General features: G+C 37.0%; 1 protein-coding gene across 1 annotated transcript in view; it reads left to right on the top strand.

The window, feature by feature from the left end:
* ESR1 (estrogen receptor 1) overlaps positions 1-25,721 on the top strand; it is a 170,239-nt gene that overhangs the window by 83,170 nt on the left and 61,348 nt on the right. Inside the window, 2 exon segments of the mRNA XM_068151748.1 lie at positions 13,316-13,432; positions 24,378-24,713. Of these exon segments, the coding sequence (XP_068007849.1) occupies positions 13,316-13,432; positions 24,378-24,713 (453 nt within the window).

Below are 25,721 nucleotides of genomic sequence, written 5' to 3'. Positions count from 1 at the left end.
CAGGAAAGAAAGTGGTTACAGGCAGAGGTCAATAACAAGCAATACTGGAGGGAGAAAGGATGAAATGCTTTTCCTTAACATCAGAGAGATTTACTTAAAATTATGATGTAGGGAGAATAGATCCCTTACTGAGCATTTTTCATTATTTTTCGTTTGAGTTCTCCTGATCAAATAAAAAAATATTCTTAGGATTTAAAAATTCCATCCTTGTACCAAACTGAACTAAGTCAGCAACAAAGTGAAAATTGAAAGAGGCTAAACAAAAATAAGATAGTTATCAAGTAATTGTACAGCACAAGTCTTCAGCTTTTGTTCATTTTGGAAGATATTAATCTGTTTCATTGAGTTTTGTGATTCTGTCACCACTGGGGTGGTCTTGCCCTGGTGTCCTCTACAATGGGTCTAAATTCTAGTTGTGTTCCAGAACATGCCAATTACTAAATTTACTTCTTGCTACATTTGAACAATATAATTTTAAACGTGATAACAGTAAAATAATTAAATCTTAAGATTCCAGTCTTCCATAAAATGCTTTTCTGGATCTTTAAGTCTAATTTGAGCCCATTGCTGCTTGCCCTATTACTTATGGGCATGAAGAAGGCTCGTTGCAACAACCTTTTGCATAGTTGAAGACTGTTATCATATCTTTCCTCAGTCTCCTCTTTTTCAGACTAAACAAACCCACTTCTTTCAGTGGAACATGCTTCTGATCCCATTTGCTAAACTCCTCTCTAATTTCTCCAGTTGATCCACTTCTTTTGTTGCTAATAGCTATTATAAAATATGACATCCACTAGTATCAAGAGAGTAATTCAAGAATGTAAGTGCTTCTGAGAGAACTGTGATCAGCTGATCAGTCTGAAGGACTTTTAAAGTCATAGATATTCAATTGGGGTGAATGATGGGATTTGAAAAATTTCTTCCTGGATCTAGACAAGATCGCTGCCTCAGCAATTACAAGTTCCCATTGGCCCTGTGTCCAGTTTATGAAATCACAGCAATTTTCAGATTGAGAATACATGAGAAAACATGCCATTTACTGTACAGACAGTAATCATTTTAAATAGGATGTGACTGGGTATCTAGGAAAGAATACTATTAAAGTGCAGGTCTATGTGTAGAAGAACATGTGGATTAACTATTATTATAACTGCATTGTATGCATGATACACATTTTTTAAAAGGGATACAAATTTCCTGGGAGTCATATGATTAAACTGTATTGAGATACTCAGGACTTGGTTGTAGAAACTGGAGTAACAGAGAATGCTTTCAGCAATTACTTTTGTTGTTGTTTGTAATCTATCTTTCTTTAAATGCAAGTCAACCACACTCTGCTTTTCTGTCCTGTTTCTCTGTGCATACATAGATGCAAAGATGACTAATGTTTTTCATACACATCATAGCGTTCATAGGACAAGCACTACCTTGGAGTTTGGTATTCTTAATACACTGCAGTCAAACATTCTATATGATTCTTAATAGAATCACAGGAAAATGTGAGTACAGTCATGAACAATGAACACAGTGTAAGGGATAGTTCCTCCCTGTGTGTCTGTTATGCTCAGTGATATGCTTACTTGCATAAATATATACTTTGGTTTTGTAAAAAAATCACATCTGCATTGAACTCTACCTGAGATGGTGATGGAATTTTAAAAACTAAGTTATTTTTTTTTGCTGTTAGCAAAAAAGTTAAACTTTAAAAGGCAATCTCACTTAATAACTATTTCTCAATATATGCAACTGCTCAATTTTGGTTAAACAACAGATAGCTGTTGGAAAATCTCAGCTGTCTCCTGAAACTGCCCATGTCAGTCTGTTTTGTTAGTTTATGTCCCAAAAGTGATTTGAAACCTTGTTTTGGAAAGCTCTGTGCAGACTGATATTACTGTATTATGTTTCATGGGAGAGAAAAATCCTCTGACACGAAGAACACTGTGTTGCTTGGTGATAGAAGAGTGCTTTATTCTTTTCCCAGCCCATGTAGCCTTCAGAAGTGTACTTGTTCAACTGTCTTGAATCCAGAAGCATAACAAGCAGTCACACCATAGCACACTGTACTTCTCTACTAAAATATTTATGGATATTAAGACCAAGAAGGGCCTCTAGATCAGTAACTCTGGTCTTCTCCCAATATAAACTTTATATAAAATCCATGTACAAAGCCCAGTAACTTGGGTATATCTTTTAGAAGATTCCCAGTTTCATTCTGTGTGCTCAAGACCTTTCTTACAGTGATTGCTTATTCTGATTTGTTCTTCTGTCTGCTGAAATACTACATTTCTAATTTGAATTACTCTAACTTTTACATCACATCCATGAACCAGACTTCATAGCTAGTATCTTTCTCCTGTTCTTATAGCTTGTTACAATCAAATCATCTTGATATCTTAAGTGAACTAAATGTTTCAGTCCCCTTCTGTATATCTTCCTGTTTTCTGAGTCCTTTGTCTTTGCACCTTTCCTGATCTCTCACATCCATAACAGACTATTTAACATTTCAGTGTCAGAAATGGATAATATATTTCAACATCAGCCTTACAGATGCCATTTACAAATTAAAAAGCCCCTTCTGACTCATACATTCTTCTCTCCTCCTTCTAATTCACTTGTTTTTTTTGGATAGCCACCAAAGGGTATGGGACAGTAAGGAGTTACTCTTACCATATCTGACAGGCATCCAACAAATGCCTACATAAGTGGGCTGAGAATCCACAGTGCAATCACAAAGGATTCTGAACAAATGAGGGGTAACTCCTTATGCTGCAGAATATCTTGATCTCAGAACTGCTGAAGTATTTATGACATTTCCAATTTTATTTCCCTACCTCCTTCATATGTCCTTCTGAAGTTCTTCAGGTATAATTTCTCTGCCTTTTCTTACAGTTGTATATGCAGACAAAAATCTGGGTTATTTCACAAATATTCAGTTAAGAATTACTACATGATGAGAGGCAATACCAGTCCAGCAAGGTCAGGTTGGTGTCTGAGAATGGATGAATAGCTATGTCTTGATTACAGAGATATAGTGGTCTCAAAGTACAGGAACTCTTGAAGCTGGGAAGTATATTAGCTGTGTGGCTTGAACAAGGACTTCATTTAATGGTTATGAATTTTGATAATCAAGTAGGAGAGTTTTGGCAATGTACTTTGAGTGTTACCACTTGTTTTAACTTCATAGCAATAGAGCTGTACTTTGTTGAAAGTATGTAGTTCAAACTTTAATGCTAAGAGTGGTGGTAATATGTACATATTTTTGCCTGAGTTTAAGAGAATTTCAGAGGTAAAACATGCCTAGTAAGTAGGTGTTTAGGTAATGCTGAAGTGCATCAATGGCAATTTTGTTAATTTGGGAGATTTCTGTGAGGTTCTCTTTAACTTCCCATTATTATCTTATGTTTTCACAGTATTTTTGTAGTCTACTTGATAACAGCTAGCTGCAAAGTCTGTTAGATCTTGGAGATAAGAAGGCAGAAACTCCCTACTAAGACTTCTTATACACTGCTTCCATGAGTTGTCAGCAGAAAGTGCAAAACTACAAACATGAACCTAAGTGACGCTAGCAGATGTAATCACACCCAGTAAATAGAGGGCTGCAGACTGATACCTAGTCTCAGACTAGAAAACACACAGCTCCAATTTGAGTGGTAAGTGACTGTTGGAAGTTCAAAGGCTAGAAAGTGTGTGTTTGGGAAGCCCACCAGGCTTTAGCCATCACTTGGACCACTCTAACAGACTGTGGTCTGAAACTTCTTTGGATTTTTTTTTTTCTTAATGTATGTGTGGTTGTCATAGTTTTTCTCTACAGCCCCTTGAGTTAAACACAGGCTCTGATCATTGTTCACTTATATAAATTTTTAATATTAGCAGTCTAAATGATGGTGGTCTTGTTTCAGAAACTTGGGTGCTATTGGAAGGCAAAAGTCAATACCTCTTTTTACCAAGTAAGGGAATTTCGAATGTGGCATTTTTCTAGTGAGTTTTGTGTGCTACTTTCAACATGGATGTGTCAGTGACTTAGGCTTTTGACATCAGAATGCTTCCTTATTTTCTTGGCCTAAGTAAATCATAGTTGACCTTGAATCCTAGTCCATATTTCTTTCTCGTGAGGGGACAAACTGAAGCATGTCCAGAGAAGGGTGACAAAGATGGTGAAGGGTTTGGAGAACAGGTCTTACAAGGAGTAGCTAAAGGCATTTGGCTTGTTTAGTCAGGAGAAAAGGAGGCTGAGGGGAGCCCTTGTTGTTCTCCACAACTACCTGAATGGAGATTGTAGTGAGGTGGCTGTTGGTCTCTTCTCCCTATTATGAAGTCATAGGATGAGAGGAAACAGCCTCAAGTTGCACCAGGAAAGGTTTAAATTGGTTATCAGAAGAAAATTCTTCACTGAAAGTGTTCTTAAACACTGGAAAAGACTTTCCAAGGAGGTAGCTCAATCCCCATCCCTGGGGGTGTTTAAAAGACACATAGATATGCTAAAGAACATGGTTTAACACCGAACTTGGTAGTGATAGATAATAGTTGAATTCAATGATCTTGAAGGATTTTTTCCAAGTGAAACAATTCTATGATTCTAACTGTTGCAAATTCCTTACATATGTTTATTGAACTGCTTCTTAAAAACCTGTAGCCTAATATAATGTTTTATTCTCCAAATCTTTGAAGATAGCTATGAAATCTGAATATTTCTTCCTGCAGGTTAAAATCAGTACTTATTTTCCTGTTTATTCTGCCACAGAAAACAAATTGTTCTCTTTCCTTTTGCAATAACTTTTAAAGCACAGATTGCTATCACACGTAAAGAAGAACTTCAAAAAGTATCATTTTACCTAGCCTGAAGATTTACCTAACCTTTTCTCATGGGATTTGTTTTCATTTTTTCCCTAGGCCTCTAATCTTCTAATTGCTCTATTTTAGAAATTATCCTCTTTCTTTCTTTTTTTTTTTTTTCTTCCTTTTTTCTTCCTTCCTTTTTTTCCTCCTTCCTTTTTTTTTTTTTTTTTTCATATTTAAAGCATGATTTCTTTCTGTATGATGCTTTACAAGTACTAAACAGAGTACTAGGATGACCTTGCAAGGTCTGCTGGTGGTATTTTTTTACATCCATGACACTAATATTTGCTTTACTTAAAAAAAAATAAAATTACACTGCTCACTCACAATCAGTGTGATGCAATATAAACTCAGGCATACTTTTCTGGAAGGAAACCACTTCTTTCCCATCTTGTTTTGTGCATCAGATTATTCTTGGTTTAATATAGTGATTTATGCTGTTCCTTATTTTTGCGCTGTTTTCCCCCATGTGTTTATCTCCAGTTTGCAGAGATTCTTATCTTATAGACTCCTGCCATTTATTTAATTGTCTTTCTGCATGACTAGCAAAGTAGTCTGGTCTTTTCTCTGTTTTGCTAATATGTATAAATGCCATCTACAATCCATTACACATCAGTGAGGAAAACACCCTATAGAAATGGATCCAGGAAAAAACCTATGGAGCCTCATTCAAAATCAGATTTCATTGTCACATTGAACTCTGATATTTCATCTTTCAGACTGGTTTTATTGAAATAATCTAAACTATATTTTCATAGTTGACAGATGAAATGTCTCCCCAAGCAATGCAGAAAAGCCTTTCTGAAGTTGGCAACACACTTTCCCAGAAAGTAGAGAACACTCACTTGTTGTTACCTGGTTTTATATATGGTCACTGGTTCTTCTGCTAAGTCCAAAGCTTTTTCCACCTCCTAGAAAAAATTCCTGTCACTTGGAGGCCATACTTAATATATCCTGTATTATTAACTTTAATGGTGCTTTACTTCCTCTGAAATATGATTATTGTGGTGTATCAAGCTACAAAAAAAACTTAAACAGTGTTTAGTGTTTTGTGTATTTAATGAATATTTCAGTTGGGAAATCACATTACTCCTAGCTCAGGGTTCATTCAGTCTGTCAGCAGTTCAAAATATTCACACAGAGAAAATAAATACATTTACAAATTACAAGAGAACACATTTGTCGAGCAGCAAAGTGCTTAACTGTTCTTCATTTTAGAGCATGTGAAGGGAAATATGTTTGCAACCTTGTTTAATTCAGATGTGTTATCACCACCACAAACTTTCAGACTTTCTGCAGGTTAAATTGGCCTTTGCAGTCACTTCTGAAAAGTGGACATCAAATTAGAGGGAACTACTTAAGTTTACTAAAATGGTGAAAGTACTGGAAATGCATGAAGTGATCTTTGACATAATTTATTTCCAAAAGGAGTCTATTAACAAACTATTGGAGTATGTGTACTAGTTCAGAACTGCCGTAAAAGAACCAGCATGGTGATTAACTGCTGGAATAATTTAGTAATAGATCTAGTAAATATCTCACTGTCTGAATTCTTTGAATAAGATTAAGTATTTCTCTCAAAGATTTGATTTAATTTGGTTACCAGTTGTTGAAATAGTTGAACTTCCTTGTTATAAATAACACACACTCTAAAATGTGGCTGGAGATATACAGGAAAACAGAACAAGTTATCTTTGTTGACCTTTCTGATTATGAAATGGATGAATCTTCTACAGAATATGGATGATGGAGTACACGTGAACAAACCAGGGTCTGCAGATATATATCAGTAGATGAAAGAACAGTGTAACTAGGTTTTACTTTGCATGATAAAGTAGTACATAAGCAGAAAAGGGGCTTTTGTTAAAGATTAGTATAATAATTTAACAAACCATAAGTTGCCTTGACTGCAGTTTCAGTTTCACAGAATTCAATGTAGAACACTCAAAGTGCTTAGAAATGCCAATGTCCACTGCATGCTCTCTGCAGTAAGAATCCCATCCATGTCCCTTTCCTGTACTCTACCCTGGTATACAAAAAATACCAACACTTCCTTTACAGCAGTGCTATGAGGATAAATACATTATAGATCCTTGCAAATTTTAAGATACCAGGAACCATTCAGATGCCAAAGATTGAAATGTAAGACTAGATAAACTTAATCAATGGCGTTGTATTAAACTCTTTTTTCTTGTTGGGAACAGTTTGTTGAATTTTAAGTACACAAGAGTAATTTTCACCATCTTTAGCTTTTTGGCCTCTCCATTAGATGTGGTATTTTTCTGTAGCAGAATTCCACCCCTTCCCTTTTTGGCTCAGATAAACTGGGAAGCTAAAAATACACAAGCTTTAATTCACAGTCTATGGGAATAAGATATCTATGGCTTGTCTACAACTCTATCTGAAAATGCTTTTTGTCTCTGGAGTGATCATAATGAGGTGGTTGTGAGTAATACATTGTGGGAGTTTTTGCTTTAATGCAGCTGGTGGTATAATCATCTGCCAAGGATTTAAAGCAATTGTGGTTTACCAGATAGGGAAACAGAAAATAATGTCACACTCCATGCCGTATTTTGTAGAGATTGGGATCTGGATCGGAATACTTTTTTTATTTGTCATGAGCTAAAAATATAATTCTTATTTTGGTACCCTGTCTAGAATAAAAAAATATATATAAAAAAAGAAGAGAATGGAATTTGGGTCGAAGCAGGCTTTCTCAGTGTATATGACCATGCATTATCAAAGTGAAGAGATGGCAGCTGGTTCAATATCCTTATGCAATGCCCATTCTCATTCTTCTTTCATAATTTTTCCCACTAGATGAAATATATATGGAAAGGTTAAAGGAATCATTGGTATCATAATCATTTGGCTTGACTTAACTTCTCATGTGAACAGTGCTGTGCATACATGAACACAAGAAGATTTTACTGGAAGGGGAAAACTCAGAGCGGGTGGTCGCGATGATCTTGAAGGTCTCTTCCAACCTGGTTTAGTTTATTCTAAAATAGACTGTTTATTCTAAATAAAGAAATTCTTCATAGAGAGAGTGATTGCCCACTGGAATGGGCTGCCTGGGGAGGTGGTAGAGTCGCCATCATTGGAGGTGTTTAGGAGGAGACTTGACAGGGTGCTTGGTTGCATGGTTTAGTTGATTAGGTGGTGTTGGATGATAGGTTGGATGCAATGATCTTGAAGGTCTCTTCCAACCTGGTCTGGTCTGGTCTGGTCTGGTCTGGTCTGGTCTGGTCTATTCTATTCTATTCTATTCTATTCTATTCTATTCTATTCTATTCTACATAACACAGCTGAAGGATATACAGAGTACATAGATTTTAACCTTTCCTTCTTTCTCATTATTCAGTGGTTCCATGTTTTTCTTTCCAAGGTATGCAAATGAGTACTTCTTCACTGGATGCAAAAGAAATATGCTTTATGATCTTTTAGGTCCTATTCAGTACTGTCAGATGTAGTAATATCTTGCTAGTTTAAAAACAGAAAATGGTTAATCTTCTCAGCAGTGCTGGGTCGTGGTTAAGAAAACCCAAATTCCACACCCGCAGGCTTTATTTGAGGATAATTAAGTTATGAGTTTGAGTGTCTGTGCTTATGAAGGAATTAGACATATCCTTTGTGAAACCTGTTATGAAAGAGTGAGATTTTAAAAACACTTAGTACAGTTTTATTGAAGCACTTTAATGTAAAATCGATATAGCTTTTTATTTTACATTGAACATTTGTTTATACAAGGTTAGCATTTGTAATGTATAGGTGCTATGCTTTTTTGTTTTTACCATTTTACCATTACTTGATGTTGGGTCGTCTTCTTTCCAAGATTTTACTTTTTGTCTACAGAATTCTCACTTGTCACTTGCTTGGCACCTTAAGGTGTGGATAAAGTCTGCAACTGTAGGCTTCCCTTCCCCTACATGTATGAAATTCTGCTAATTTGACTGTCAGAATAAGATCATAGAAGGACCTGGTGTTTCCACAGGTAGTGGATAACCTGGCAGATGCCTTATGCAGATAGATCAAGAATAGAAAGAAATTTGTATGACTTGAGTCCTGAAATAAAAGAATAATGAAGGGAAGAGCACATACTACTAAAATTATTAGCTTTGAAATGGATTATGAATTGATTCAACTACATTAGTTTAGTTGTCAGAGAAAATTCACCTGGCAAAAATATATCTTTATTTGCTTTGTAGAATTGTGATTAACCATTCTTAAGCCAGCATGCAGACATGTCCATTTCTTTAGTTCATTTTTTTTTGCAAAACCTTTGTACTGCATGAACTAATCATTCCCTTAGGCTGATCTTGATGGCCATTGGAAGACAGCATGGGAACTATTTACATGTTTAAGGAAAAAAAGCATTTCTATATCATGTTAATTGCTGCTAATATAGTAGCATGAACCCAGTTTTCATCCCTGCTGCTGAAGGACAAAATGAACTCAGCTCTGCAAAACAATTCACTGAAACATCGAAGCACATACTTTAACCATATATACTGTGTTCTACCACATGCTAGAAATACACAGGTGCTTCAATGTTCTGCTGAGTGTAGTAACTCTTGACTTTAAAGAAATATAGAGTGTTTTGCTGACTAAAAGTTCAGACAGCAAAACACTCCATGTTCAAGCATCCACCCACTCTGATTCTAGCATGCACTGTTGCAAACACCACAGCTATCGTGAGAATCCGTAGACAGGCAATGTTGACTCTCTAAACGTAAATGCTAACCACACGACTCACAGAGACAAAAGAAAGTCAGACTCCATGTGCAGTAAGAAAAAACTCCTTTGTGACAGGCTAGGTTAGAATAAACTGAAAACCATCCTAATTTCAACCATATCCTTTGTCACACTTTGCTTGCTAATCCTTCTCCTCTTCACTGTTGGTCACTATCATACAGATTGTTACATCTAAAAGAATGCTTTGAGGAAAAAGCCAGATCTTTGCACTCTGTTCTGGAAAGACTAGCATATAATAAAGTGCTATAACAGTACTTGATTTTACTCCTCGTGGTTTAAAATGCACAATTAGTTATCACAAGAGAAACAGACCACCCCTCTGCAAGCTCCTCTGATATCTTCTCAAATTCTTCCTTTGCAGCTGATGATAGTGCAAATCATAGATATGAAAGATTTAAAATTAGGAGTTTGCCCCCTTAAACTCACTGCTTTCAATTTTGTGCAGGTTACCTGATAATGCATATTTAAAAACCACAGTAAAACCACAGAGTCCAATTGTGATGTGTTTCTCTTTACAAGTGGCTCAGTTGGTAGTGCATCAGATCCTTAATGGGAAGGTTGTGAGTTCAAAGCCTGCAGTGGGCAGCAGTGTCCTCCCTACTCTAGTCATGAGGTCTGGGGTGACAGGTTGGACTTGATGATCTTTGAGGTCCCTTCCAACCTTAGGAATACTGAATACTGAATAAGTATTAATGATTGCTGAAGATATTTCTTCTTCTCTCTATTCCTGTGACACTGGCTGTCCAAATGGCCTAATTAGACTCTCTCATAGTATGTAGGGCAGTTGGGCACCATCTGATGTGTCCCATCTTCATGTTTACAGTTCCCACCAATGAGAAATCACAAAATCACAGAATGACAGGGGTTTCAAGGGACCTCTTGGGGTTATCTAGTCCAACCCTGCTGCTAAATAAAGCAGGTTCACCCAGAGCACGTTGCACAGGGCAGTGTCCACGTGAGTTTTAAATTACTCCAGAAATGGAGACTCCACCACCTCTCTGAACAACCTGTTCCTTGCTCTACCCACCCTCAAAGTAAAGAAGTTCCTCCTCATGTTTAGATGGAATTTCTTATGTTCAGGTTTGTTTTCTCTTGTCCTGTCACTAGACATCACTGAAAGAAATGCTGGTCCCATCCTTCTGACACCCACCCATAAAGTATGGCTAAGATCCCCCCTTAGTCTTCCCTTCTCTACACTAAAAAGCCCCTTGAGCATTCTGTCTGTGCCTTGTAAAGGAAAATTCCTTCCTCACTTTCTGTGACTGAGTACTTGAAATGAGAGGGTATTGTGGAGAAGTAGAAAAGGTTCCTATCTTCCTTCTTCCCTTTGTTTCTTGTTCCCCAATTGTTTGATAGTAATTTCTACTGTATACTCTAATTATAATTTTTTTCTTCTCGTTGCTTACATATTTTCCAGTCTTCTGAAGGCATGTTGGTTTATGTAAACAAAATAAATACGAGAAATACTTAAATGTAAAGTTCTATGAAATATGAAGTCTGAAAAGTAACATTCCTATGGCACTTGTGATCTGAAGACATCTGCCCCTCACATGCACATTTTTCATTTAAAATTTGACAGGTTTATTCTGTGAAGACTGTCAAGCACTTTGAAAGAATGGATTGTCTAAGCTGCATCTAAAGTCATCTACATGAAAACAGACTAATTATACTAACCTTTAAAGCATATATTTAAGATAAAACTTTTCAGTGTAAAACTATGATAATATGAATCATATAAATTTCAGCAGGGACTGCAACTCTATCACCAACAATATTATTAATGTACTATTCTACCACGCAAATGCGCTCCCAAATGTTCGCAGTTTGCATAAGAGTAAAAGAAAGGGCTGTCATTCCCATCAGCACTGTGAAAAAGAATGGCTGCCCTGCAGATACTGACTCCACTTCATTTTTCATCTTTACATTATGTGAACTTTAGCTTAAATTAGTGCCCCCCCCCGAGAGATAAAACTTACAAGCATCACTTATGAGCATCACTGGTCCAATGAGGTCCAGCAAGCTTTGACCTAAGTGGAAACTTTTTTTGCTTTTCCTATTTTACAGAAAGCTAAATGATGATCTGAATATTTTTTTTTCTGAATTCAGAACCTGCACTTGTTTGCCTTGTGAATTTGCCCTTTAAGTTCACTATGAAGAAGACCAGACTCTGTCAGACTTTCTTGGTTTCTTGCATGTTATTTCAGAAGTTGGCTTAAAGAACAAGGTTGATGATTGAGGTCAGGTGGCACAATCTTTTGCTGCTTCTTAGTGTGCATATTCTTTAAAATTTGGCTTTCTCTTTTTGCTCCTTTTTCCTGTAGATACTGCGTTTTTGTATGGTTGAGGATGTTTTGGGTTTTTTCCCAGTTTTCTTTTTTCCTTACATGTAAAATGTTTTGAATCAGATATCGAATAGTGTGTATTATACTAGAGGAACTGAAAATTAAAATGGTCCTTCATGCCAAGCTTGAGGTAGTGTTTCTTTTCTACCTTTTTACCTCACTGCAAAGCATGTGGATTCAGATTTTTACAGTATGTCACTGTTCTATCAAGGAGACCTAAAAAATCATAATTCTGTCTACTTGAGACAGTGCAGTCAGCTGTCACTGTATTAAGAAGTTTACAGTTTGGCTGCTTATTTTAATTGGGTCCCAGTTATGTGCATTAGAGAGCAGATGTTCCTGCTGTAAACTGATCAGAATTTTTACTCTATTTTCTAATTTCTAGTCAAGGGTAAATTATTTGAGACCAAGGCCTCTGTTAAACCTCCTCCCTACTCTACCTCAAGCTGATCCCTTAACCTGAAAGAAAGAACAAACAGTTCTGCAGTAAAATTGTTTCGTTGTGTGCTGTACCTTAGTTATATTCAGATGAACACAGAGCATTAATGAGATTATTTTGGATAGTCATATTTGTCCTTGCTGAACTGTTGATATTTGGAAAACAATTTTCTAACAAGTTTAAGCACACATTTTTTTTTTCCAAGAGAAAATTGTAATAGAGGCTTTCTGATACCAAACATGTATGGAATGCTGAAAATGTTTGTAATAAGAAGTGAGATGTTGAAGGCAATAAATGAGGAAGTGGAGCTCTGAAGGAAAAGGTATTAGTACCAAACTTGGTTACTGCCTATGGTAATTTAAGAATTTGCCATGACAAAAGGTTTTTACATACATCAGTAGACATATGACCGGAATTAGGGACAGATTTATCCCTGAGGTGCAATTAATTTGTGATTGTTGCTTCTCTTTTATATTGTTGTTTGTTTCTTAACTGCCCCACACTGTTGTAGATATTAAAAAAAAGTTCTGTGTATGGATCTTTTTATTTCTATAAATGTTTAGCCATTTTGTGCAGTCTATTGGTTAAACATCAACACAGGCACTTGGACCAGATGGCGTTGTATTTCTCAGGCTGACACAGAAGTCAAGGGACTTGTTCATATTAATCTATTCTCTTTTGTGGCTGCTTTAACTGTCAATTATTTTTCTTATTCTACAGATACTGTAATTTTAATTTTTAAAGGTGCTTTTAAAGAACTTGTGAATAGATGTCAGTTTCACTGTCTGTATCAATACTTTCAAGACAGACTATGGAGGTAACTCTACCTTCATCCCAAGATGTTAGGTGATGTACTGAATATTCAATGAAGAATTAGAGAGTACTGTGGGCAGTTTTGTTGACTGTGTATAACTTTGTCCTTACTTTCCCGCTGATTTTACAGGGCACAATGACTATATGTGTCCTGCTACTAACCAGTGCACCATTGACAAGAACAGAAGAAAGAGCTGCCAGGCTTGCCGACTAAGAAAATGCTATGAAGTGGGAATGATGAAAGGTGGTATGTACGCAGCAATCAACAAATCCTTAGCATTGGTGTCTGCCTTCCTGTCTGTTAGCTTCATTGGACAGCTGATATGGCTCCTAAAGGAGGAAGCAAATAATTTTATTCAGCTGAAGTGTAATAAATCAAAGAGAAATTAAATAAATACCCCCCCCCCCCCCAACTCTCAAATACCATGAGAGTAATCTTCCCCAAATTTGCATCAAAATTAATAGAAACATTGGCTTCAATGGATTTAAGATTCTTCTACTAACTTTCACCTTTGCTTATTTGTTTGCTACAAACTATGATTGCTGAGGCTTTTCTCATAGAAGGTCATCATGCAGCATAAAAATTTTTCATATGTGTAATTTTTACTAGAGCAAACACAACTGAAATATTTTTGGGGACTTAAAAAAATTGTAAGCTTCAAGGGTCTCTTGAGCTGTGCTGTAGCAACATTTACTTATGAGCTTCTGTGGAAATTTTATTGGTTTTTTTTGTACCGATGTTCTTTCATCTTCTAAAAGCTTCTTGCAGTCCTGATGAGTTATTTTCTCTTCCTGCTCTTGTGTTTGCAAGTGTTTCCTTCTGCATCTCTTAGTGTGATGCCTTGAGAGGCAGACAAATAGACTGCCAGAATCTCCACTGATGCAGTCAGCATCAGGGGTAGAATTTATAGCTGTTAGATTTTGTCCGAGTGCTTCACAGTCTCTTTCCAAATAAGCCAAAAATACCTTTAAATTATATGTTATTGTTTATTCTGTGCACCCCTGTTTGTAAGTAAGGATAAATGTTTTAGTTTATGATCCACTGATGCTTTCATGAAGATTGTTTCTCTTCTGGTTTTGAGAAGTATATTCCAACTTACTATGTTGAGGGATGTGGGGTCCCAGCTTATAAAATGAGTTTTTACAGCACATAGAATCCTGATTCTCCACCTTTACACATGGTGCAAGTGATCTCTTCTCCAATAAAGATCTAGTTTTCCATTGTTTTAATGGCTTTCTGATGAATTGGCTCTGAAGGTCCTCATGCTCTAAAATTAAAAGCAGCATATTTTAATTTTTATTGTTAAATAAGTATTTTTATAGGATGGTAAATAAATGGGAATATCTAATCATTAGAATGTCACAGTCTTCCCCTCCATTCATGTGTGACAAGTGAGATTTATCATCAAGTGCTCTGTGGCATCAGAGAAACAGAATGCTAGTGGAATCAGTAGCTATGACAGAAAAGTAAAATTGCCATAACATTAAATACTGGATCCTGAATGGAAAAATCAATTATTTGATTGGCAGATCATTTTTAGCCACCCTGAACCCTACATAATTCTGTCAGTTGCTGAATACTAGTGGCTTCCCAACCTCAAGTCACATGAAATGTGTGTGGCAGACTTGGATTTCAATGGTCATGTGCTAGACCCAGGTGGTGATAGTGTATATGACCAGGGGCATTTACTGTCTTTCAACAGCCTGAAATTTCATCTTGTAGAGAGAAGCTTATGAGTGTTGTTTCTTGTGATAATGAAAATATAACATTACAGTGCATTTAAAGCTTATATCCTCATAAATATCTGAGAACTTTTCAGAGATTACTGTGGTACAGTCAGGAAGTAACAGTCTGTGTTTACTGTAACACTGTGCTGCAACCACATGCCAGGTGTCTGTATAAACATTAATTAACTTGCAGATTGGAGTCTAGAGATTGGAGGCTTTCAGTTTTATTTTCACATTTTGTTGAAATAGTGCCCCACCTGTAACAACATAGGATTTTAGTCTGGTTTTGTATGACAATGTTGAAAACAAAACTTTAACGGGAAGTGAAAAGTGTGGCAAATTTGCTATCCTCTCAGAGAAGAACCTCTCTAATTTTTGTGTTTAAATAGCAAGAGTTGTCCTTCCTTGCTGAATGCTAAAAGGCTAGAGAGTTATCATAGTAATTATCAAAACCAGAGTTTAGGAAAGTTTAGGAAAGAGGTTGAGTTGCTGGAACATGTCCAGAGAAGGGCAACAAAGCTGATGAGGGGTTTGGAACACAAGCCCTGTGAGGGGAGGCTGAGGGAGCTGGGGTTGCTTAGCCTGGAGAAGAGGAAGCTCAGGGGTGACCTTATTGCTCTCTACAACTACCTGAAGGGACGTTGTAGCCAGGTGGGGATTGGTCTCTTCTCCCAGGCAACCAGCACAAGAACAAGAGGACACAGTCTCAAGCTGTGTCAGAAGAGATTTAGGCTGGATGTTAGGAAGAAATTCTTCACAGAAAATTGGCCATTGGCATGTGCTGCCCAGGGAGGTGGTGGAGTCACCATCACTGGAGGTGTTTAAGAAGAGACTGGATGAGGCACCTGGTGCCATGGCTTAGTTGATTAGATGGTGTTGGACTTGATGATCTTAAAGGTGTTTCCCAACCTGGTTAATTCTATTCTATTCTATTCTATTCTATTCTATTCTATTCTATTCTATTCTATTCTATTCTATTCTATTCTATTCTATTCTATTCTATTCTATTCTATTCTATTCTATTCTATGTGATGTCTGATCCAAAAACTGGAATGGATCTAGGCTTTCTTATTTGTCATATAATCATACTGCATATCCTCAAGCAGTATTTGAAGCAAAGCTTAATAAGTGTAGAACAGCTTCCTGAAAAACAAGAAAGAATCAAAGCCAGACTTCCCAGAGAAAGGTTTCTTCTTTTCTCTTTGTACCCATGCAAGACGGATTGTTGCCCTTCAATTGTCCCAAACCCAAATATTCCACTCTTGCCCCCGCCAACATAAGAAAGAGAGACCATTGCTGTGGACACTTTTGCCAAAAATTCTGTCTTCTCATTACATTTCAAAGAATGATTGCAGCTCAAAAAAACTCCAGGGAGTCTTCTTATTAGGCCACCGGAACAATGAATTTAGAAAAGGTTAAGACTTTTACAGTCAAGTGCAAATGGTACAACCTGTCTTATGCTCAATTATATGCTACAGTTAGTTATGCATGATGTTTGTAATGCTGCAGATGTTTTTTTATATCCTTTGTTCTTGAATGCTTGTTTGAGATTGTAGAGGTAGTTATATCCATGTATTTGTTTATATTTGCAGTTTAGTCTTCACATACTTATTTTAATTTTAATTATTTTATTTGTGATGTAACATGAAAGTAGATATTGCTATGAGGCAGTCCCTATTTAAGTTGCTGATTAATTTTAAATGAAGTCTAGGGTCCCTGTCTGCTACTTTTTTGTAATGCATTCACTGGTTTTGAGCAAGCTGGCACAGGTCAGAACTGCTCATGTCTTCTTGCTGAGCATGAGAAATTCCTAGAGTACTAGAGCTTCTAGTTCTTCACTTAGACATTTGAAGTTGAATTCTTGCACTACCATGCCAAATAGCTTGTCTATCCTAATTAATCTATCTAATTTCTAACATTACAATTTCTCTTTGTCTTTGAGAATTATACTAATGGACTCATACTCCCAAAACTGCTTGGCTTTTCCAAGTCATGGTTGATGTATGGTTCCTATAAAGGTTTCATTGTGATCTCTGAAATGTCTGTGGCTTCATTGTAAATATTGCCTAGAAATGGGGCTGTTGCCATATTTACTGTAGCCAAAACTTAGCATGATTTGTGTAGGAGTATCTGGCACTGAAAGAGGTTCAGTTGAATGATGAATTAATTGAACTTCACTTGCTTCTTTTATACATGTCCCCTGATGCTCTTTAAAACATGTACTATAATGCTAAAGATTGAATGCTAAATACAGATTAAGATGACTTGTACCTTGCACCTTCCCTGGTTATTAGCCGATCCTTGGTTCCCAAGCTGTGAGTTAGTTCTCAAGCTGTGAGTTATGTTTGGCTGCTTGTTAACAATTTTGTCACCAGGGCTTTAGAAAATGGAAGACCAGCTTTATGATTTGCATTGTAGCTGTGATGTTTAATGTGACTTGATCACTGAGCAAACTGCTAGTATTTCCTACAACACCTGGGCTCTGCATCCCTTCACTACTGCTTCTCTCTCCCTCTCTCCGTTTTAAAAAATGTAGTCCTGTTTATAGAGGACAAAAAGGCCTTGGTCTGGAAAAGGATGGGAGACTTTTCTTGAAAAACCCACCTACATAAAGAGGCACACAGCATTCCTCAACCACTTGGCAGCAGAAAAAATGGCAACATCCAGATGCACAGACCAAACTCAAATCTGTAATTATCATTTATACTATTGAGTGTCTAGTTACCCTTGTCAGAAACCAGACCTTTATATACTGTCACTTGTGGCAGGCCTGTTCTAGAACAGACATTAAATTCTAACTAGTTATTAGGAAGATTTCAGACAATGTTTTTCATTTAAATTATTCTTAATCCATTTGGTTTTTCAGCACAATTTACATTTCTGTTGGATTTTCTAAAAGAGAAATAGATATGAAATAAAGAATCTGATTGTCTGAAACATATTCCAAAGAATGAGTTGATTAAGCCTATACATTTTTAATTTGGAAACTGATATTACTTTTCTGCGACCAAATAATATATTTTTCTGTAGAGGACCCAATAAAAATCTCTCAAAATCTCAAAGCTCTCAAGTTCATCTTGTAAGGTTTAAGATAATTACAACATTAGGACCTACCCTGCAGTCAAAGACTCAGCACTCTATATTTGTTACAAATCTATCAAGAATGTAATTATATTCTTGACCTTTGCTTATGTACAGCAGCTACCACGACCTTGTGCTTTAAAGGAAGCTGTAGGATTTTAATTAATTTCCAAAGAAGCCTTTGAAAATTATTGAATTTAGCTAAGGTGTGCCTAATGAGGTCTATCTGAAAAGTAAGAGGTCATTAGGAATCAGCTACATGGCTTGCATCCGCCTTTAGTCATTTGTGCTTAGATGACACTGAGGTTTGTTGGTTTGTTCACGCCGGTTTCTTTTTGCAATCACTTACATTTGCCAAGAGCACCAAAATTAGTCTGCAGTGAGTCCTGGAGCTCTTCTCCAGCAGTTTAGTAAATGTCTTCTGTATTAGAACATTTGAGAAAGGCTGTTCTTCTATCTGTGCTCATTTAATACTCTGGTCATCAACTGGGATATAGACTCTCTCTCTCTGAAGGATGCCTTCATACAACCTCTATTCCTTACCATATACATTTAGTTTTTATTCTCCATCAGGATTTATTTCACAAAACACCAGAAATTCCTTCTCTCTGACAATTTTCAGCATAATTCTGAGGTGAATCAGTCTTGAAGAGTAACAAAATTTTTTAGGAGAGAAGGTGTTTCCAAGCACTTTTGTCCTTTGGCAAAGTGGTAAAATCATGGGCTGTTAATACTGCAAGGCTGTGTGTCAAATGTCTTTTATCATCTCCAGTCTGCTTTTGGGCTTGATGATCCTTGAGGTCTTTTCCAACTTTTTTGACTCTAAGATTCTATGATGAGGAACAAACTGTGGACAAAGAGCCTCAGGTTCAAAGGTTGCCCCAAACTGGGAAGTTAGCTGGTAAACTGCTCACTGACTCTAAAAGCAATCACAGCTCCATCTTTTTGTTGCCCTCTTCAGAAGAAAAGAACCTGCCATGATTTTCCGTGCCCCTCTCTCCCACCGCCCCCTGCCATGTGGACACAAACTATTGATTGCTACAGAAGTTCTAGCATGCTTCCAACACCATTCTCACATTCACTATCCCCACTCTGACTTTTTTCCTCCAATTTTCTTATGTGCCAAATGTCTTAATTTTGTAACTCTGTTTAACCTGCGTGTTGCAACCTTTTTCTTCCCTATTTCTACCAGCGCTGTTCCTAACCTGTTCTTCCTAGGACCTGCAGTAGCTGTGCTGCTGAAATGGAAATGAAGCAATAAAAGGAAAAGTTTGGATTACCAGGAAGCTACAAATAGGGGGAAAAAAGTCTTCAAAGTTACAAACAAATTTCTTCCCTGGTTTAAAAATTATTTTGCAGAGTTCCAGTAAGGTACAAAACAACATTGATATGAATGAGATATTATTGTTTATATGCTTTCTGTCTATAAACTGAAGTCTTGTTCTCCAGTTCTGGCACTTAGCTTGCCTTTATGTTTTGACTTGTCAAGTTTCAAAGTCTACTTTATTTTCATTGGTTTAGATATTTTAAAAGCCATCCAAATGCCTGTCAAGTGCAAAGTGGAGGTTCATTTGTAGAGCACTGACTGCTGCATCAATTTGTAGAATGCTGCCCATATACCAGTTGGAGGCTGTCTTGGTCACAGTAATCATGAAATTATAGAGTTCTCAATTGCTGGAGAAACTGATTGCACATGCCTTGGATGGCTGTACATTTCACTGGATAAAAATCTAGATGGATGGCCAGGCCCAAAGACTGGTGTTGAATAGAATTAAATTGAGTTGGTGGATGGTCACAAGTGGTGCTACCCAGGGATCAATACTGAGATTCGTTATTTTATGAAACCAGTTCTCTTTAATTTCTTTATCAAAGATCTGGACAAGGGAATTGAATGAACCCTCAGTAAGTTTGCAGATGACACTGAGCCAGGAAACAGAGTTGATCTGCTTGAGGGCAGAAAGGCTCTACAGTGGGACCTGGACAGGCTGGAGTGATGGGCTGAGGCCACAATTAGGTCACCTCAAAGCCTTCTCTTCTCCAGACTGAACAGCCCCAACTCCTTCATAGGAGGAGTGCTCCAGCCCTCTGATCATCCTTGTGGCCCTTCTCTGGACATGTTCCAGCTCGTCTATATCCCTCTTGAAATAGGGACTCCAGAACTGGACGCAGTACTCCAGGTGGGGTCTCACCAGAGCTGAGTAGAGGCGGAGAATCACCTCCCTTGACCTGCTGGCCACACTTCTCTTGACGCAGCCTAGGATCTGATTGGCTTTCTGGGCTGCAAGTGCACATTGAGAGCTCATGCTGAGCTTCTTGTCCACCAGCGCCCCCAAGTCTCTTTCCTTCGGACTGCTTTCCAGCCAGTCACTGCCCAGCCTGTATTTGTGCCTGGGATTGCCTTGACCCAGATGCAGGACCCTGCACTTGGTCTTGTTGACCCTCATGAGGTTGGCTTGTGTCCACCTCTCCAGCCTGTCAAGGTCCCTCTGGATGGCCTCCCTTCCCTCCAGCGTGTCTGCTGCACCACACAGCTTGGTGTCATCAGCAAACTTGCTGAGGCTGCACTCAGTGCCACTGTCCATGTCACCCACAAAGATGTTGAACAAGACTGGTCCCAGGACTGATCCCTGAGGGACTCTGCTTATTATTTATTCAAGAATTTCACACACACACACAGAGTATCACCAAGGTTGGAAGAGACTTTTTTTACTGATCAGGATTTTATTTTTTGTTTTGTTTTAGTCATGTGTTGGAAAACACTAGTGAAGTGCTTCATTTGGTTAACATTGACTCCACAGTCCATATGGAATTTGATTGCTGATCAGGTGCTACTGACTGGAGTATGTAATTTCTCAGCAGTTTTGAAACGTGCCTCCATAATCTGAACAAATGGAATCTGAATTTATATATGAAGCTTTGTAAAGCTACCTTTAAAAATATTGTCTCTTGTAGCTTTAAAACTCAAGTGGAATTTAAGTGGATTTTTTTTTCTTGAGCTTTTGCAGGATACAGAGTACTTCCATTTATGGTAGAATATGGTTTTCCACAATATTTGACAATCCAGGTTCTTTTATTGGCTGAACTGTGGAATTAGAATGAATGCATTCATATATTTTAAAAAATCTTACAGGATCATTGTACTTCTGGCAATGAAATTCTAGCTTGATAGAGTTATCTTTTTGGAATCAGTGATTGCTATTCTCTCTTTTTAAAATAAATAACATTTCATTAAGTTGAAGGAGATTTGGAGACACTTGCATTTTTAAGAGAGATACTCACTCCTATTCAGTCCAAGAAAATGAGTAATAAAATCACTATGTTGGTCATCCATCTAGGGGTTAGGTGAAGAGTTAGCAGTAATTTCTATAAATCTGAGTATGATGCTTATACAGATTCAAAGGCCTCTCTGTCTGTGATAATAAAAGCTGCTGATGTGATGCAGAAGGAATGCATACTCTTACTGACTTTTTTATCTTTTTCACATCTGGTCTCTACAAAATCTGGTTTAGGCTTACTATGTTTGGTTGATTGGTTGAGTTTTTTAAACCCTGGAATAAAAATGTAAAAATAGATTTGTGTGGAGCATCTCCTCTGAAGTGGTTATGTTTAGCTTTGCGCACTGCACCACTCTTTTTTTTCAAGGGAAAATGGGAAGATTTCAGACAAATCAAAACTGTTGTTCTTGTTTAGAATCTACTTTATTGGTAAGCAGCTGGATGTGCCTACAGCTGCCACCTTCCCCCTGTTGTGGCAAATTCTCATCACATGCTTGCTTTCCTTAACAAGACAGGCCTGGATTAAGAAGCAAAACCAAAAAAAAAAAAACAAACACCCAACCAGAACCTCAAAACTGGGAAAAATCCCTCTGATCTTCCAGTAGTCTATGCTATGGACACCTGATAAAGGTGCCCTATTTGTGTTTATTAACCCTCTATGGATTCTTCATCAAATTTGACCCACAGCTTTCTAACATATACCACCTTCTAATGTATTTGCATTTTCAGCTTTGTTTCTGCAAGGTGTGAAAAAGATGCTCTTCTTGCTTGTCCTGAACCTTGCACAGCATAGTTTAATTTGCCACCGTCTTGTGTTAGATGAGAAGCATCAGTGTTCATACCTTACTCATTTTGCTACTCCTGGTTTTGTAGTCTTGTATGTGGCTTGCAGACCACTAGAACCTAAATAATTTAGCTGTTTCTTGCACCGAACTTGTTTAACTCTTTGGATCATCCTACTTATCTTTCTCTTGTCCCTTTTAAAATGTCTTTTACATCTCTTTTTTTAAAAGAGGAAAGAACAGAACTGGACACAGTGTTCATTGTAGTATGCCTCATGAGTTAATAAAATCTGTGATTTATCAAGCCTTCTATTTACTTTCTAAACTAACTTATCTGATGTTTTTATAGTATTATTCTAACCCCAAGATCTTGTTTCTGAATTGTGTCAGTTCTGAGTCCATCTATTTATGAGTATGTTGAACAGCCCAACCCCCAAATATACTTTTAACTCTCCAAAAGGAAATTGCTAGACAAGCAGATATAGAATCTGGGATGTGGGAAAGACAACAAATGCTTTAATGTGTATGAGCCATGTGATTTTGTTCATGGGATTATGTCTCCATGTTTCACAGGGCAATATTAATTTAAAAACATTACACAGATATAAAGCATACAACAAAAATACTTATTACAGATAGGGCATGCATTATATTAAATAGTCCAATGAAGTAGGCCAGAAATGGGAATAACTCTAGGATGATGTTTGGCCAAAAGAGGTCTTGCATTTTTTCTTAACAGTATGAATCTTCTGCTCTTCTCCTGAGCAGAAACAGTTTAGAGGTAGGAAAATCTTGGTATTGCTGAATGAAAAATGGGAGCAGCAATGCACTTTGGGCTTACAACTTGTTTAATGGATGTGAAAATTCAGAGAGATTATGTAGTAGGAGTGATGAAAGATTTAGTGAACTTACTTTATCTGGAAAGATTAATAGAATTATCAGGCCTACTAGATTTTAAATTAATTAGACTTAAAGTGTTTAATCTTCAAGTACTAATTCGGTAAACATATCACCATATTCAAGAAGCAAACAGATCTAAAAATCCTCTCCTCTCTTTTCAGACTGAGAAAGGATAGCTGCTGAAGGAATATTGTATGTGAGATGAAGATGCTTCTAGCAAAGACTGGGAATCTAGAGGTTTAACATTTTGTGGCGTGAAAAAACTGAGCAAAGTCTATTTCTCACTCTCCATCAGAAAGACTTGCACTGATTGCTTGCAAATGACAGCAGTTCTCAAGGCTGTTTTTATTCTGGGTTTTAAATCGTTCTTTCTTCTCTGTTATTTGAATAGTTTGTTTGCTCTTTCTCTCTAGATACTTTTTCTTTTGATTTTCTAGCTGGGACTAGTGCTGTTTTTCCTTATTGAATGGTAACTCCAGAATAAGCACCATCATAAGCTGCCTTCTCCTCATAGCTTAATTCTTTGTGTATTTTCCTTATTACTTGCTTGTCCCCCACCCCTAGTTGATGATTGATTTAAGTTTTTGAACTCAGCCTCAAAATGTCTATGCCTCCTCCACTCAGAGCCACACTTAATCTTCCCTTTATGGTTGGAGTCCACGTGGGTTTTATCCTTGTACTTTTCTTGTAACCTTTCCACAAAGGGAGATTTTGTTCCCCTGTAAGGTCTTATGTTGTTGTTCTAATTGCTATGGCTGACTTGATAATGTCCCAAAGTTCAGGGTTATACAGTGCTAGGCACATTGCAAAATGTGCAGTAACGACAATATGGTTTCTGCTGCATTTAGTACAGCCTTTTGACAGTAGGTCTCCCACATTAGATTCTGAGGCTTTCATATTGCTTACGTTTCTCTACTTGTATGGATACATAAGCTTATCTTAAAATGAGAACTTTCTGAGGATGTTTCTTGTTTGTGAATATCACAAGCTTAGTAATAGGATGATGTTTAATTCAAAAAACAAGCAAAACTTCAATAGTTTTTGACAGCTACCTCTGGCCCACCCAGATTATTACGTTATTATTGGTCATTTATAGAATAGTTGTCTGCTAGAGTTTGGAACATACTATGAAGTTTGTGCTATAAAGTAATATTTATTTCTTCTCGGTTACTGACTTACCTTTGTGTCACTAGTCTAGAGTTCTGTGTGGATTTTAGGAAGATGTGTACTGTTCATGACACTATACTTATAAAACCAGGTTTTTCTATCCACCAACTGATGTATGATTCTATATATAGAAAACAGCCTTCAGAAAGTAAACCAAGAGTTAATGCCACCTGGGTCTATCAGCTGATTGGCTGAAGCCACGTGTATATAATACATATATTCAAGGAAAGTTGTTAATTATGTTCTTATGTATTTCTAGGAATACGGAAAGATCGCAGAGGTGGGCGAATGATGAAACAAAAACGACAAAGAGAGGAGCAGGATTCCAGGAATGGGGAAGCTTCTTCTACAGAGCTGCGAGCTCCCACCCTTTGGACAAGTCCACTGGTGGTTAAACATAACAAGAAGAATAGTCCAGCCCTGTCCCTGACAGCAGAACAGATGGTCAGTGCTTTGCTGGAAGCTGAGCCACCCATAGTTTATTCAGAATATGACCCAAATAGACCATTCAATGAAGCCTCTATGATGACCCTGTTGACCAACCTTGCAGACAGAGAATTAGTGCACATGATCAACTGGGCAAAGAGAGTTCCAGGTAAGGAAAACAAAGCTCTAGTGGACTATAAAATCTTCTACATGACAAACCAATAGAAAAAATGAAGACTCCCTGATTTTCACACTATGTATTCTAATTTCACGAAAATTCTTCAGTTAAATACAAATACCTGATACCCCCACCAACTATCTGCTATACTGCTTGATTAAAAAAACCTCTATTGAACTGTAAGTGACTTTTGAGTGGAGATTTATTCAAGAAAAGGTATTTCCCCAAACTATAGAAAGTTATAGAAAGTTTTTGGATTGAATATACTTTATTTGGCTGAAAGCCAGCAAAATTAAAGGTGAAACCAGGTTACTAAAAGCCAAATCTAAAAACGTTGTTCTAATCCAATTATGTTAATTATTTAGATCCCTCCTGAAAAAAATGATTATTCTGTCTGTAATGCATCACTATGGAGCCCACAAGTATTAGTATTATTTATTTATTTGACAGTTTATATTTTTGACCATTAATTACAGATCTTCCATGAGTATTGGGTTCAGAAAACAGAGCCAGAATATCATTTATCATTTTGGTCCATCAAGATGCTGAGTTATGACCCCTCTTTTCTGGAAAAGAATTACAGAATTGTGAATGTGTGTAATATTTTTGGTTGAACATATGTCACACATTCATCCGTGTGGTTTAATTAATTTAATTTAATTTAATTTAATTAATTGGAGAGTAATTTTATAATTAAAAATTCATGGCCTGCAATTTCAGCCTGCTCTACTTTTAGCTTGATAAAAATACCACCATACATGGAATTTATAAATTCACTGAGATTCTGGTTTCTTACATTTTTATTGTTGTCATTTCTTTCACCTGTTATGTAGCTGCCTTATGAAGGGATGTTAGAGAATACTACCACAGCTTTTGCTCACATAGTGCCTTACCTCAACAGCATTACGCACAGGTTATGCCATTTTTCTGTTTTATTTCATTTAATCTTGGCAAGACATTTCCTGGTAAATCAATAACCCATAAAATCTAAGTCTTTTT

The sequence above is a fragment of the Melanerpes formicivorus genome, unplaced genomic scaffold (assembly GCF_026170545.1).
Source record: "Melanerpes formicivorus ecotype bairdi unplaced genomic scaffold, bMelFor1.0.p_v2 SCAF_2, whole genome shotgun sequence".
In the NCBI taxonomy this organism is placed as follows: Eukaryota; Metazoa; Chordata; class Aves; order Piciformes; family Picidae; genus Melanerpes; species Melanerpes formicivorus.
This window is presented reverse-complemented; position numbering and strand designations above follow the sequence as displayed.